This window comes from Syngnathus scovelli, chromosome 2, assembly GCF_024217435.2.
Source record: "Syngnathus scovelli strain Florida chromosome 2, RoL_Ssco_1.2, whole genome shotgun sequence".
Lineage (NCBI taxonomy): Eukaryota > Metazoa > Chordata > Actinopteri > Syngnathiformes > Syngnathidae > Syngnathus > Syngnathus scovelli.
The window spans coordinates 4,580,627-4,597,449 of NC_090848.1; the positions used below are offsets into that span (position 1 = coordinate 4,580,627).

General features: G+C 43.4%; 1 protein-coding gene and 1 long non-coding RNA gene across 2 annotated transcripts in view; both read right to left on the reverse strand.

The window, feature by feature from the left end:
* Nucleotides 1-414: 414 nt before the first annotated feature.
* On the reverse strand, nt 415-2,873 carry ccdc28a (coiled-coil domain containing 28A). Its single transcript, XM_049753337.2, has 5 exons — nt 2,348-2,873; nt 2,103-2,284; nt 1,728-1,882; nt 1,487-1,509; nt 415-1,379 (listed from the first exon to the last, which is right to left on the reverse strand). The coding sequence occupies exons 1-5, from the start codon at nt 2,539-2,541 to the stop codon at nt 1,325-1,327; spliced, it is 609 nt and encodes a 202-aa protein (XP_049609294.1). The 5' UTR covers nt 2,542-2,873; the 3' UTR covers nt 415-1,324.
* Nucleotides 2,874-9,632: 6,759 nt separating this feature from the next.
* Nucleotides 9,633-16,823, reverse strand: part of LOC137840073 (uncharacterized) — a 70,311-nt gene continuing 63,120 nt past the window's right edge. The window contains exon 3 of the long non-coding RNA XR_011086495.1: nt 9,633-9,834. This is a non-coding gene — a long non-coding RNA (uncharacterized lncRNA). The remainder of the gene's footprint in view (nt 9,835-16,823) is intronic.

Genomic DNA, 16,823 nt, shown 5'->3' on the forward strand with positions numbered 1-16,823 from the left:
CGCTTATATGGTGTAGTTTCATCTGAAAAGCAGAAGACGGCGCTATGGTGTAGTTTCATGTGAAAAGCAAAAGGTGGCGCTCGGTAACCTAAATTCAAACGAGTATTCCGCGACCTTATTTGAGCCAATGGGTGTATTTTATATTAGAAAATATCACGCCTTGAAATATGTGTCACAAAAAGTGGATAAACAATAGTTGTAATTATGGAAAAGGTTTTTAACAGCTCTGCCTGTTCCACTGAAATAAATTAAAATACCAATTAAATAAAACTGGAAAAGGGCTAGCAACATACCTGATGGTCTGGCATGGAACAGTGGTTGGCAATTACCGCACTGGACTGGACTTGGCAAGTCAAGCAAGTTGAGTTTTCTAAAAAAAATGCTTACCAGAAAGCTACAGGACATTTGAGGAACTTTGATTCACAATTATTTTATTAAAATCATCCGCATCCATAATTCTAACCGTCCAAGCTGTAAAGATAATACATCTCCAACACTGACAGTCAAAGCGGCAAGTGATTAATGATTACGATTCACATTTGGAGAAGCCACAACAAAACAATAAGGCTTAAATAAGAACAAAGGCATGGTTGTGAAGTCAATATTTGGGTTACTGGATTGCTTGCAGCCAAACAGGTAAAACACAAAACAATCTAATATTGACGCGGAAAGGGGTTAAACAAAGGAAGAGTGAAATATCGATGCCGATACCAACCTTATTTTAAGGTATTAGTACTCTCGACAGCCATTATCGGCGATCCGCCTTTTACAATCAGTTATTAGAAATTAGAATAGAACATTGCTGTTAATTTCACACAATTTTAAGGAAATTTACTGGATTTTGATAGTTTTTTCTTTAGAATTACGCCATTGTTTTTTGCAGGAAATGTCCAAAGTACGAGTGGCATCGGTATCAGTGACAACTCAAGAATTGCCTAATTGTTCTGGTATCATTCTGGAAAAAAAATAAAAGTGGTAATGAACATTCAACTTTCTTGATTTTCCCACACGGCACACGCAATTTGACAAATCTTTTCGATTACACACAGGTTGATTTGATCATATAAAGTGCAACGTTATTTGCAGCAAAACAATCTGTTGTCAAGTTAATTCAAATCACTTTGGTTAGAACGTAGCGCTTCCTCTGCAGGACATTGTCTCTAACAGCAAACATATGCTGGTGATGAGTCAGACTAAAAAGTAAAGTGCCTCAACGAGTAGAATCTTGATATTTAGTACAATTACATTGGCAGCACCCAAAAGTTCTTATTTGCATCTCATGGGCAACGAGCAGTTTTCCTGTAACGCCTGGCAAGCAGGCAAGTCACACGCTGGCAGACCTCGGAATCTCTTGGCTGTCGGTCAGATTTAATTTCTGTCTGGAAAAGCGAGTTGAGGGAGAACACAAGCACACATGGATTCTTTAACTTCACCATTAGTATTCTTGACATCTTACATGATGTCTCACAGGCGCCAACAAGGATACATGGATGAGCTCAACTCCTCCAGCTGAAAAGGAAAATTAGAATTAGCTTTTTTTTTTTTTTTTTAGAAGCATACACATATATCCATTTATTTGTTGGTTTTCAATGGGGTTGAGGTCTGGGGACTGAGACGACCACAGCTTGATTCTGTGTCTGGTGACCCATTTCGATAAGTTTCAAAATTTCTACTGAGGAAAAAAAAGTTCTTCAACCAACACTTTTGTCAAGGGATCAAAGTCTTACATTCAAAAGCAACTTGTCCATGTTGGTGTCCCGGGCTGTTTTTCTCTGGTCGCCTTGCATCTCCTCTTCCTCTCCGTACAGGTCAAAGTGCAAGCGGGCCAACTTCTCCTGCATCTCACGCACATGTTCCATCTGGCCGATGGAGCACTCGTTACCTAGGCCGGACAAGACAACAGAAACATTTGTCAAGTCTTGTGTAAAACTTACTGCTCGGATCAAAATAATGTCAGCTGGATTCATTCTTATCAGGTCCTCCATTTTTTATATTGTGAACTATCAGAAAATATTTGTGCCATTTTTTTTAGAGGAAAAAATGAGAACACAAATAGAATTGCAACATTTGAGTGATGTAATGCAAGTTTTGAGATATCTCACCAAATGCTTGCAGTTTCCCTGAGTGGAAGTCATTGAGAAGGCTGAGAAGTCCCTTCTCCATCTCCTGCACGTCGGAGACATCAGTCAAGAATGAATGCTGGATGATGGGTGCTGTCTGGTTCTGATTAGGACTGGGACGAACACTGGAACCCATTTGATATTTTGATTTGTCACGAACTCCCCTTGAGAAAAACAAAACACCAATTGAATTAGGCATATCAAACGGCATGGCAAGTTGCTGCTACCTTCTATTCTTGTTCTTCTGGCTGGAATGGGGGCCCGTGCCGTGGCTGGAGCCGACATGCTTGCCCCCGGTGGAGGAACTGAGTTTCCGTGCAGAACCGCCGGTGGTGGTCGGCGCTGCCACAGTCACCGTAGCCGTCGCCGCGGGGGTTGTGGGGGTCCTGGGGCTCTTTCGTTTCAGTTTTCGCTCCTCCATAACAGCAGGAAACGGTGCTGGCAAGTTAGCAGGGTCGAGCAGACGTCATGCCATTCCAGCACTCGGCACAACGGCCAGATTAAGCAGAACCAGAACTCTCATGATCACAACTAAACGGAATTTCAAACGCCCGATTACTGTCAACTAATGCTACGAGTGTGAAACGTACGCACTTTGAAAAACGGATGCAGATAAAGACGTAAACGATTAAAACAATCGGTAAAACTAATAAAAAGAACAAAAAGAGCCCCAGGAAACGAACGCTTGTTTCCTTGTCAAATATTTAGCTAAAACAACTGAACACTTCCTGCTTTAAGTTGAATTAGTGGTTGGAAAAATACCGCTGACGATCATTACTGCCCACTACTGGTACGGAGTGTGAACAGATCTGTTGCTGGTTTTCTGACTCTTTGTGTCCATGTCGTTTTCTCTTTGACTTTGCTGTTCCCTGAGGCTTGTCTGTTACAATAATCACCAAAATGTAGTAAAATGAGGAAGATAATTGAATATATTTCCATTCAAAATTACAAATTTAACCAGGAATTTCCAACTGAAGTTATTTTCTATAAGCTCTACTTTTTTTTTGTTTATTTGGATAAAATTGCTGTGTTGTGTTGAGTGAACGTTATTCTTTTGTTTTACTTTTCTTTTCCATCTTTATAGTTGACCGGTTTAGAGATTTGTTGCCTTTTTCTTATGTAGTTACTGCCAGTAACCACAGGATGTCACTAAACGAACACTTGATAACAAAATTCCAATTCCCACAAGATTTTTTTTTGCAGGTTTGTCAAACTTTAAGCGTTCAGATTTGATTGAAAATGTGTTTAGCTAGTCTAACGCATTTAAAGTTTTAGTCTTTGTCTGCATGGTAGGTAGTCTGCATAATTAAAAGGGCATAATCACATTTTAAAATGATAAACAACATTCTGGTAAAAGTTGCAAAAGAGTAGACGTACTGTGAGAGCATTTTCTCGGTCCACTTGACGTCCCTCTACGCTTCCTCTTCTCGCCTTTGTGAGCTTGTGTGTTTGTGCTGCGTGACAGAGACTGAGTGAGGTGAACCGTGGCTAAAATTCCACAGATGAACGCATTTAGACCGAGTCCTCACCGCCATTAAGAGATGCGCCCAACATAATTGCAGTGTAGGCTGCTGTTCTGAGAGCTAGTTCATTCCTTTCTAATGCTGTTTGAATTATGCATTCGATTTTAGATGAATGGCAACTCATCTAATTACATATTTCCTCTTGCTGCTAATTCTAAGTTACCTGCCTTTTTTTTTTTTTGCTTTGGATGAGAAAACAACTGTTACTTTACTTAGATGTTTAAAAGCGACTCCCTTTAGTAAAACTAAATGCAATGTAATTATCTTTACAATAAAAATTGTAAACTCATGCAGACTAAACTTATAACGCTCCATTTTCCCCACCCTGGCACTCGTTTTGTCTTCAACTTTGTACTCCCTCATAGTCAATCCTTTGTCTCGCCATCACTCTGTAGAGGGTCCAGCTGACATTTTGGCTGTCCGCTCCCTTGAGGGGGTGGTCCAGGAGATCCAGACGCACTTGGCAGGTCGCCACAGAGTAGCCCAGGGTTCCTGATGGGGGCCTCCATTCTGGATAAGAAATCAAAAGACGACATCACTAGATGTGCCTGTGGTCAGAAATGCTGCACACACACTTTACATCTCCAAAAGTAAAGGGTGAACTTTTTTTGGGACACATGTCCAACGAGCAGAACTGGACTCATTTTTATGATTATAATTATTATAATTTTTTTTGCATTGGTGCCCCCCCAATAATGACGATAGACAGACATGAGGATTGTTGGGTGTCAGGTTCTCACATCTGGATACAAACTTCTTGAACAATTTCAAACCATCTACCACTTTTCCTCATCCATTTCAATCCATTATCAAACCGAGCCTTTTATCTTTGCACCTTGCTTGATGATGAGGGATAATAATTCTGTGAGTAATAACCGAGACAGCCCCTCTCTGCCGATCTCAAGTACGTTTAATGGAGGCGCGACAGTGCGTGTGTGTGTGTGCATGTGTGTGTGCGTGCACACTCGCGATTATGTGATTGTTTGAATAGATCCTGTTCAAATGGTGCAGTCCCTCCAGGGGCAAATTGTTATGGATGCTGTGGCGCTCAAATCACTGTTATTTGGTTCCTTTAAAACAAACTAATTACAGCAATTGCTGTGTGTGCGTGTGTGTGTGTCTGTGTGTGTGAGCACTCGTGCGCATCAATTAGTCTCCTTTCCCTTGATTGTTTGTTGCTACCAGTTTCTTTAGCGTGCACTTGTTTACTGCTGCAGCTGTTGCGCATCACTTTGGTTTCGAGCACAACCACAATGACATAAATACTTTGGGTCCAATGAAAACAAGCTGTTAAAGCATTGTGACCACAAAAATTATGTTTCCGTAAGTGCCGCAATTAATTGAAATTAGCATCAAATTAGACGGAATCGACAATTATGCACGTTTGATTTCAATGATCTAACGAACACATTTAAGGATGTATAGAAAATTGTCCCATCCATCCATCCATCCATCCATCCATCCATCCATCCATCCATCCATCCATCCATCCATCCATCCATCCATCCATCCATCCATCCATCCATCCATCCATCCATCCATCCATCCATCCATCCATCCATCCATCCATCCATCCATCCATCCATCCATCCATCCATCCATCCATCCATCCATCCATCCATCCATCCATCCATCCATCCATCCATCCATCCATCCATCCATCCATCCATCCATCATAGCTGACGTATATGTGACGTAGAACCACAGAACAATCTATCAGGATATTTGGATCCATCATACAATTAAGCCATTGGCAATTAATGCTTGCAAGGGGGAAATCGGCCAGATTATCGGTAAGTGTGTACTCTTTTTCGACAAACAGCCATTCTGTGCCAGGCAGGTGTGTGCGTGCGCCTGTGTGTGTGTGTGGCCCACAAACCTTTGTGCCAGCTCCTTCACGCCCTTGTGTGCCAGGTACGGCTCGTCTTTGTGTGGGCATGAAAGCGCGCCACATCTGAAGAAGGAAGAAAAATGGCCATTCTCACGGGGAGAAGAGGAGGCACGGGAGGAGAAGGAGAGAGGTGGCCTTAGCGTTCCTCTCATCGTTCAGTCCAACACTTCTCCTCCTTTCGTTTGGTTCCATGCACTCGGCTTTTAGTTCTTTTCCGTTTAGTGGCATTCCATGTGCAGCCGCTCCTCTGCCGTCCTCCTTTCTTTGCACTCCATCCTTTTTCTCTCTCAACCCTCTTTTTCCCCATCCATCCCCTCTTCCTTCTCGTCCCAGTTTCCAAATGTTTGGACGGCTCGCCGCTCCGGTCACCGCTCAGGGAGGCTGCCGAGCTAAAGAAGAACATCACAGGCAAACGGGCTCCAATTTCAACGGAGACTTTTTCGCTACCTGCACATCTCCTCATCCCAAAGCTTATCAGCGAACCCAGCCCAGGAAACATTTCTGAAACTGGTGCGACATCACACGCGAGCAAACACCAAGCGTCCAGAGATAAGCTTCTCTGCTCTCGTCTACGCCGGTTGCTCAGCACCGCAGGCCGAGTAGAGTCAAGTGCGACTACAACATTGGCATTCAAACAATTACGAGACAAACCTTCCGTTGTCATCCCAACTGTAAGTTAAACCATATTTTTGTTGCTACCATACTTTTTTTCACCGAGTACTGTCGCTCCCTGTCACTGTTCCAAATGAACCAACAATAGGCCAGAGATCAGCCATCTTACGTTGCCACTATTTCCAACAACTCAGTAAAACTCAGAGTTGTACATTAGAAGAGAAAATAAAAAATATCTTACAGATGTCAGACTTATAGGTGCAACTGAGAGCAATACACCGTGGAATGTTTGCCTTAGAGAGAAAATAAAATGTAGCTGAGACAAAGACACATTCAAGTAAGGCAGGTTTAGAAACTGGCAACGTAAGATGGCCGCCGATGGTTTAATTCCTCTTGACGGTGAGCAAGCAGCATTGTTAGTCCATAACCCTAACCCACATTTTTTTAAGTAGATTTATAATCTACCTAAAAAACCTTTATCGTGATCCAGATGATTTTTTTTCTGCAACCACTTGACCAAATAACATTGAGTAAATTCAACAAAAACGTTTTTCAGCTCCTAACCCAAAGGACCTCAGTCAAGATTAAAACTCAGACCCTTCTTGATGAGCCGCGCAAATGTGGACAGCATTATGTCCGTTGGGCACTTCCAAAGCTCCTTCTCACTCGGTACCGGACTTATGACATAATCTTCACTTGCTTAGGGATAAAGTCATCACTTGCTGTTCCACACCATCGCTTCCTTCCTCCACCCTGCCACTCATCCTCAACGCTGCCTTCATCCCTGCACATTGATTGATTGTCACTCCGCAGGTGTGCTGACCTTTCACCTGAGGTGTTGGTTCTTCAAGACTTCAAGAGGTAAGAGCGATTGATGTGAGATCTTTGAAGGTGCTCGTGTGTGTTTCTTCTGAGCTCCTGCAGTTAAGGAACCAAAGGTCCTCGGGGTATTAGAGCAGGAGATCAGGATAAAGGTTCACGCACACACACTGGCATCTCGGCGACCTCTCGGTGAGTTCAGTGGCAAGGCGTGGTGAGAGAGGTCGTTTGAACCTGAAGATTTTAAAGATCACACACACGCCAACTCCATAAACGCACGCACAAACATATCCAAAGCGCATCGCACAACACACGTTGGAAATTTTTGATAAGGGCCACGCATAGAATTCAAATTGCTGGATTCAGGAATTCCGAATATGAGAAGGACAGATGTGCGGGGACTCAGATGAATGAGGCCAAAAAGTCTTTAATGTGAGTTGGTCTTGTAAGGTCAGATGGGGCAGGTGGGGGGGAAAGGTTATAAGAAAGGTCAGCATGATTTATTTAATCCCAGCACAATCACACACATACACAGCTCTGTCAGAAGGTGATGGGCTGAGATTTTTTTTTTTTTTGGACTTTGTATGTATGCAGAGTTTTTTTTGTGTGAATTATTAAGTATATTTTGTGACCCAATTCCCCGATGGGTAAGCTCACAAACCCTTGCGCACTTGATGCTTTCCTGGAACGGGTTAAGAGGCCCAGGTGGAAGAAAGAGAATAGCAGAGTACTGCAGCGCATGCAAAAGAAGCCTCATGAAAAATGGACGAAAGGACTTTAGAAAAGCGGATGTAATTAATGTTAGCGATGAAACAAAACTGACTGTCATTTGCTCGTCTTGTTGGGTGGGAGGGGGTGAGGCAGAGTCGGGATGCTGATGAGCAGATGAAAGTGGTGCACACCTGCCTTTTGTGGCAGTGGATACCCCGAGGCACAATGTCACAATGGTGTCTCGGTGACAGTGCCAGCCTCATTGACCAAGCCCCCCCTTCGCCACTTCCCACACCCCCACCCTCTTGTTCGCTCGCGGCCTTGCTAGTCCTTCGCGGGCCGTGACCTTGGTGGTCACAAGAAAACGGCCATATGGGGGAGACCGAGCGAGGAGGAAATTTAGTAATCTCTCATTTGTCTACGTTTTCTTCGCCGACTTCCCGTGCGCCATATGCACTCTCGCCAGCCTTTAACCCCCCCCGCCCGCTCCCCTTGGCCGAGGACGAGGCCAGTGCCCCCGCCACCTTACCCAGGGCAAGGGCTGCATATGTTAAGAAGGTGGCTAGGACAGAGCGGCGGCAGATGGCTCAGCCCTAAGGCTGCCGCCGCTGCTGCTGGTGCATGCGGAACGGAGGTGTGCATGGTTAGCGGGTAGCGGATCACGCTTATGTGTGTGTGTGTGTGTGTGTGTCCAAAAACAACTAAAAAAAGTCTTGGTTGAAGCAACATCAAATTTAAGTATTCACATATAGACACAGGCAAAAATAGCCTTTATGATTGGTGTAAGTCACTGGTGTCCAATTCAAGGCCCCCGGGCCAAACCCGACTCTGCATGTTAGTTTATGTGGCCTGGTAAAGCTTGCCACAATTTTTCCTTGACTTCAGTTTAAAACTAATAAACAAAGCATAATGTTGCTCAAATCCAGTGGCAGTTATGTAATCAACGGGATTAGCAGTCCAACATGAAATACAAACGTTATTTTTTGAAGCACTTTTCACGTGTAAAAATGCAACTCAAAGTGGCTGACCTTATAAGGAAAAGAGCTTTTGTAAAGAAAGACGTTCTGAAACCGATCCGGGCAAGTACGACAGAGGTGTGACTTTTGTCCTTCATTTCACCCACAATGGTGGTCGTCTGCTACAAAGCAGGACATTGTGAAGATGCTTGGAGGTATGACACAGCTGCTGCGCTCTGAAGCGCGCACGCACACCTTGCAGATATGGGCCGGCTGCCACGCTTTAGTCTGGATAATAGGCTGCTAAGGGCGCAGCTTGCTCGGCAGCCTCACACACACGCACAAATTCACAGACAAGTTCATCTCATCTTCTATGCGTACTTAAGTGGCAGCCCGTTTAGCACAGTCAATCGCTGCTGGGTCGATTATCCAACCTCACTATCTTAACCGGATATGGTCTAAAACACACAAACGCACAGCCAATGTCGTTAATATGGATCTTTGACGTCTATAGCCATCAATGGCAGTGAATGAGTTCATAATGTGTCGCAATAACAGACACCACAAGGATGAATTTATGAAAGAATATGGAAATGGGCCATGTTTGGACATACGGGATTTTCCGCCCAACAGCGACGATATTTAGCTTGCATATCACACGTGCACACCCCACAGACTCCCAGAAGGTCATTGCCTTGAGGACATACATTTGAAGTGAAGATCTTTGGCATCAAGCAGCTGGAGGCCGAGTTGCGCCGTGTCATCTACATGCTGCTACTCATGCATACTTTTGTCTCCTAAAGTCATTCTTCTCCAAGTAGAATGAAAGACAGACCAACGCTCGGTACTAACAGGTGTGTAAACAAAATCTTGTGGTAAATCGGCGAGCAGCACCTTTTTTTTCATTTGCAGACTCAAAACAATACATGCTCTCCAATAAGAGCCCTTCTATGACATTCATCTTCAGGTCTCTTTGTAGTGTAGCCGGCCTTACCTCCTGGTAATGGATACTAATGGTCCCAGGCAGTCCTCTAGGGTGCAGGGGCTGAGAGTTGTCTGTTTGACCCCGTCGTCAAGCTGGGCGACCTGGACCCCAGGGGTGGTTGGCCCTGTAGGGATCTGTGTCACCATCAGCATGCATTACACTCAAGGTACACACACACTGTTCGTAGCCATGTTCATCAACTTCTTCATAGAGTACACTGTAAAAAAAAAAAACGAAAAAAAAAACATATATGTTAATTTTAAAACATATTTTTTATATTTAATTATCATATTTTTATTTTTTATAATATAAATATTTTGAGTTTTGAAAAAAATAAAAAAATTTCAAAACACAAAATATTTTTTGAATTGCTCATATTTGATGAACAAATTTAATCAAAGTTTATTCTCCAGTAGCTGTAAAAATATTGACAACTTTGTTTCTGGTTTGCCATATGCTATCTACTTTCCATGATGGCTGCTTATCTATTTTCTGTTTTTTGTTGGGGAGGGGCAACCTTTATCACGTAAAACAACATGCATCTTTCCCCTTTTCTCCTTCTGTCTCCAAGTAGGTGAATGTCAAAAGCGGGGTGTAGCTCAGGTAAACAGAACTCCCAGGGGAGTGTTGGCCTTTGCTTTCACAGCCGGGGGACAGAAAAACAGAGGCAGGTGAGGGAATGAGCAGAGGGAGGTTGAGTGGACAGAATAATAGAAAATTAAAAAAAAAAAAAAACAATCAAAACAATGGAAAAGAAAATGAAAGTTGGAAACCAGCTGCAAAGCTCCCGTCGATCCCAGTGAAAACAAATTTGACCTCATGTATTGTTTATCTTGTATAAATATTTTTTTGCTGTTGGAAATTTTATGTCTCTTGGGTGAACATAATCCGATATATAAAAAAAAGTATAAAAGATTGACTTGCTGTCTGCAAGGGGCGGGCCAGCAGCGTCCATCTTTGAGGAAGCGACTGCTTCATAAGAGCAGCGAGTCAGTCCTGCCTCCTCGACGGCGGTCTCGGCCTCCCGGCGTGGCAAGCAGCCGCCGCTCGCCCTGGGCAAGTGCTTCGCCGTGGGAAGGAGCCTTGGCTTTAAGTGGCTCTAAGTGGCTCTCGCTGTTTGTCGCTTTAGCTGTTTATTTTTTTTTTTCCTGCGCTCGCCACGGGCAGGGAGGGGCTTCTTAGCGAAGCTAGGCAGGGAGGATGAACACAGCGAAGCCTGCGGCGCTCTGTTCACATTTCCTCCACTTGCCAGGCGCTTCATCGTTAAAAATGCCATGTTAAGATTTGATTATGTCACTTTTGAGCATGTGGTTTCGTATCGACACAGCCAAACAATAGGTCCGAGAGTGACCTTCTAAGATGACATTATTTACTATCGATCCACCGCCGTCGTACCTTTGAGTCTTGCTGGGACTTTGGTGCCGACAATGGCGGTATTGTTCCTGCTTTTGAGGACGCTCGGTGGCCTGGACTTGACTCAGCGTTACTTTAGCAAGTTGCGGCTTGCCCGCATTTATAAACGCGGCCTCTGAGGTGGACAGGATGTTCAAACGCAGAAAATGGCCTCACATGGCACTTAACACACACGCACGCACATCTTCAGTGGCCTCACTGTCTCAAGTTAAGCAGCAAATGAACGCAATTAGCCACGGCTCTGCAAACACACACTGGGGTATTGTTCTGCTCACACTCACTCAAACCCTAATCTGCTGCACCGGAGGGATCCTGTGTGTGTGTGTGTGTGCGTTTCTACGAGGGCAGTCGAGGGGAAGGAGTTCAGAGCCCAGCTGACAGAAGGGGCTCCGAGGCCTTTTTTCCCTCAGAGGTTTACACGACGATGATCAACTCCTCGCGCCTTAGTCCTTGCAGCGCTTGCATCAGTACACACACACACATGCTCTCTCTCTCGCTCGTGTCTCTTTGAGCAACAGCCCCGTTTGAAACAATCATAGACACGCGCACACACACACACCCCCTTCGGTCAAAGCCAGATGTTCCGGGGTGAACAAAGGCATTAAGTCACAAGTTAGTGTTCTCAACAGCAGGTTGAGCCTTGGGTCATGATTAACATGCACAGGCGCTCAGTTCGGTGCACATCAGCTTCCTTTCTCTCCAGCAAGTGCGTGTGTCTAATTGACGGCTGGTACAAGATTTCTTGCAAGAACACCTACACAAGTGGCTGCTTAATGACTGCACTTTAAGAGGCCTCCCGGGCTGCCGTTGGAGAAGCGGCGGCGGTGCCTTCAGGCCCGTCGCATCAGCAACCGGTGGCAAGACCAGCGCAAACAATATGATGACAAACATAAGTTGTTGTCATGATTATCAGGGTTGTGATTCCACTGCCAATTCTTCGTCCTATGTGAGGCGACTGTTTGTGTGCCTTTGTCGCCATGACAACGGAACGTGTGTATAATTTCAGGATCAGGTGTCAAATACAAGGCTCGGGGGTCAGATACGGCCCGCCACATCATTTTAAAGTGTGCATCAAATTCATGTCAATACTAAAATAAAAAAATGTTTTCACTTTTAATAGCGATATTGCTAGCAATTTTTATTATCATACATATTTTTAAAAATATTTTAACAATTTTTTTAAGTTTCTGTTTTAAAAACTAGTCATTCATCTAGTTATTCCCTAGTTTGTTGTGTCGCCTAGACTATATATAGTAAGAGACATTCACACATTTTTTGGATTGACAATTTCAATGGCCCTCCAAAAGAAACTCTGACTATGATGTGGTCTGCGACAAAATTCACAGCCTCGTTCTTAGTGCTCACTTCTGCGTTGAATTCATTCAAGCAGAACTGAAACGAGGCCTTCACCAAACTGTTCTTATAAAGTTACGTGAACAGAAATGAAAAAAAAAATCTATTGTAACTGAGAGGTCTTAATCAACAATTTTTTGATTATCCGCTTGGTTTTCTTCTCTGCATGCAGAAAGCGTGTGTGCAAACACAAGGAACATTTTAGTGGAGATAAAAAGGTGGCATTCTGAGAGGACCATGGCCGCGTGGAGCCATCTCAAAGTGCACCAGATGTGCTCGCTTCTGCAATCATTCCAGCAAAGACACTGGCTCAGATGTTTTCTCTTGCCTTGTTGGAGCACTAAATGTCTTCCGTTTGAGCTGCTGGCTGACCTTCTAGCGCTCTGGCCTTTTCCCGTGTTCCCCACCTTCACCGGCAAGGCAGCTGTGGAATTGTGCCTTTCAAGCTTTGCCACCTCTGCCATCTCGCAACGTGGCTCTCGCAACATTTGGCATCTGACGTGGCGTTTCGTACTGGTTACGTTTCCTTCGACTGTGGCTTCTTTGTTTGGGCTCTGGATTTAATAACTAATATAATTAAGTTTTTTTTTTTTGCTTAAGAGGATTTTGAACAAAAAAAATGGCAGTGTGTAAAGTTTGAAACCTCATTTTGGATCGACATTAATTTTTCTTGTTTTGTTTTGAAGAGACTCTCGATTCATATTATATTTTGGATAATGACTCGAAATGCGTTGCTTTTCAAGCATTTTTATGTGTCCTGATCGGTCAAAGGACAGGACACGTTTTTTTTTATTTTTTTTTTTTTTATTAAAGCTAATTATTCCTCAGTTCTCTATTTTTAAAAAGGCGTCTGTGTGTGTGCGAATGATTGTGTGTGCGTGTGTTTTGTGGGTCTTCTTTTGTTTAGGTCAGTAAGTATGTTGGTGTGTGTGCTGACCTGATAATCTGTGTGCTTTATGGAGTGCTGTTCATACATCAGTCTCTACTCTGATCCCAAACGCAAACACAACGTCCCCCTCCCACATACACGCATACACACACACACGCACACACACAGTGTCTTCGCAAATAGACAAAAAAATAGCATGATTAAAAAAAATAAAATAAAATTTGTATGATGCAGCAACCAAGTGCACATACAAAACAAAAAGCATTGTTGTGCAAGTACAGCATCTTTTTGTATTTTTTTTTGTACTGATCCCGCTCAGAATCCCTCAATCCCAAAGTCAAACACAGACTCTTTATCAGGGAACACACTCGCACTCGCACATAATCCCTGGATCACTACACCTGGGCGTTTGCGTCCTGTGATGGCCACACTTCTTCTTCTCAAAAAGCACAAATGAGAGTTTGTGCATTGGAATGAACACAGCACACATTTTGCGGATAGAAAATAAATAAAATGGCGGACGGTTATTGGAGATGGTGGTGGTGCCGATTTGAGCAAGAGTGAAAAATATTTATGCAAAAATACAAAAGATGTGTCATGATTGCTTTGAATGACGTTGAGTATTCACGCGGCCTAAATGGGACACGGCGAGATTTTTTTTACGTCAATTACTTTTTTAATTGGTGCATGTGTAATGTAAATACAGTCTGCTTTAACTGCTGCCGCTCCACCGTAAAACAGATTTTCTCCCTCATTAGGCAGTCACTCCTTCAAGTGGCTCCGTCCCAATGGACCTGCCCTGGACGGGCCTTGCGTGTGCATGCGCGCTTGTGTATGTCTCTGCATGATCAGGGCAAAAAAAAAAAAAGGGGGGGCATGTATGCAACTATATTTAACAACAAATATTGTAGTAAATAGAGGAAAAGTGCAGCATTATGAAAAAGAAAATCATTGTGTGTTTCTTTAGTTAATCTTGACTTATTCTCTGTAGCTTTTCTTGCAAGCTTTTTTCTTCACTCAAACCCTGATTGTGCCTTTTACTGCAGTCATTGTTCAGGATGTTATTTATGTCTCATCATCCTTGCATGAATGTGGCAGCGATGAAAAGAACAAGTCCAGCTTGAATGAGCAATGTCAGATTTTTTTTTTTTGTACGAGGTCTAACCTTAAGGTAAACACGAGCGAACGGCATGCACAGTCCCGGGTGTTGCAAATAATTCAGACCGGATAATGAGGTAGACAATTGGTGACAAGCAAGAAAAGAGAGGGTTGAAAATAAAAAATAAAATAGCGAGAAATAGAGGAAAAGACACCATATGTTGTACACCTGAGCCTTGTGAAAAGTGGGGGAGGGGTCAGGGGGGGTGGACTGTTAAGTGTGTGGGGGGGTGATGGGAGGGAATCAGTTCCACTACACGCTCATTACCACCTATTCATCTGGAAGACATCTCTGAGCACATCCACTGCGGGCTAACTTACACGATGTATTTGTTTGCATGTACACTAATGTGCATGTATGGCAGCATGCTGCATCCCCCCGCCCCACTCCGCCCCTCCCCTCCCCGCGCGACCACACAGACCACACACATAATAAGATTAATGGCTTGATAATGAAGCATAGTTACATGCCTTTCGTTTTTCCTTTCCCCCACGTGACTTCCATTCTGCTGCCCCGCTCCCACTTTGAAGGCTGCAATTAGCTCCTTTATTAACATGAAAAACACAAGCACTTACGTCTTCTCGGGATAATGGAAGATGACGAGCGCTACGATATTTGACTACAATGTCCCTCATGTACCTACGTATTTGAGGCTTTTTAATATCAACAGTGAACATACAGCAAAAGCACTCAATGGTCAAGGACAGCTGCCGAGGGAGCTCATACATACATGCACGTATTTTTGAATCGGGCTTGGTTTGATTTGAACTCCCAAATTCCAGAGTTCAAATCAGCACAGTGACAGACAATGAACAAAAGGTCAACTCGTGCATTAAATTGTCTTTTGTTTTTACTTATATAACAATTCCTGACATCCTGTAATCACTCTGCATGGAAGTGGGAGACTGTTATTGATGTGCTCTTTTCAATTGTCCAACTCGTTGCTCTCTTTTAGGTGAGGACCCCATTAAACAGTCACCAAAATATGACTTAAATGTAATTTGAGCCTTTGTGCTCTCTTTTTTTTTTTGCCTTGCCAATGCATCCTATTTTTCTTTGGTTATCACCGACCGCTGATCACAACTGAGGCCAGTGAGGTCTTCTGGTCTTGATATGTCATTCTGGATACTTTTGCAACCTCCTGGATATGTCGTACTTTTGGAAAAAATATTTGGGTGGCCCAACACTCCTTTAAAGTACAATATGTGGTATTCCTGAAAACTTTATTTGGACTAATTTACAACTGTTGAGATGTTCAACCTTAGAGGTAGATATGTACCTTTGTCTCAACATCAGTGCATTAATATCACGTGTGACCACAATCATCATCATCATCATCATTTATCATCATCACCATCATCATCATTGTCTTCATCATTATTGTCATCATCATATCATCATCATCACTATCATCAGCACCATCATCATCATGACTACCACTATCACCATCCTCATCATCATCCTCATCACCATCATCACCATTATCATCTATCGTCACCATCCCCCTCCTCCTCATCATCATGATCATCATTGTCATCATCATCATCATATCATCATCACCATTATCATCAGTATCATCATCATCAGCACCATCATCATCACTACCACGATCATCATCACCATCATCATCTGCATCATCATCAATATCATCTTCCTCATCACCATTATCATCATCACTATCATCATCATCATCATCATCAATCATTATCTTCATCACCATTATCATCATCACTATCACCATCATCCTCACCATCATCATCATCATCATCAACATCATCATCACTATCATCATCACTATCATCATCACCATCATCATCCTCATCAACATCCTCATCATCACTATCATCCTCACCATCATTATTATCACTATGATCATTGCCATCCTCATCCTCCTTATCAACATCATCATCATCATCATCATCAAGACAATAGCCCACCGCAGACGGCCAACATCCTCTGCACACAAAACCGGAGCAATACAACCAAATCAGAGAGGTTTTTCCCCCCACGATTGCGATGACCCGCCTCATCTACTATTAATCGCCGATCAACGCGCACCATCACCATTTAGTATGCCTACCGGGGGAATGGGGATGCCCCCTTCCAGATGGATGCCTGGGGCCACCGCCCTGTTGGCCTCTCGCTGAAGTCCACATATCCGAGCATGCAACATTCTACAACTACACGAAAAGCATCGGGTATGAACATCAGAGCACAAAACTATCAGAAAACATTTTTCATAGCAGGAAGCAAGAACAACATCAATGGGAGCTTTGTTGCATTTACAAAATCTGTCTTCAGGCACTCTTTCCCGCCCGTTTATGTGTTTGTGCGTTGACATTTTTACGTGTGCATCAGCGGCCATATGTTTGCGCATGCCGGCGAGTGTGTC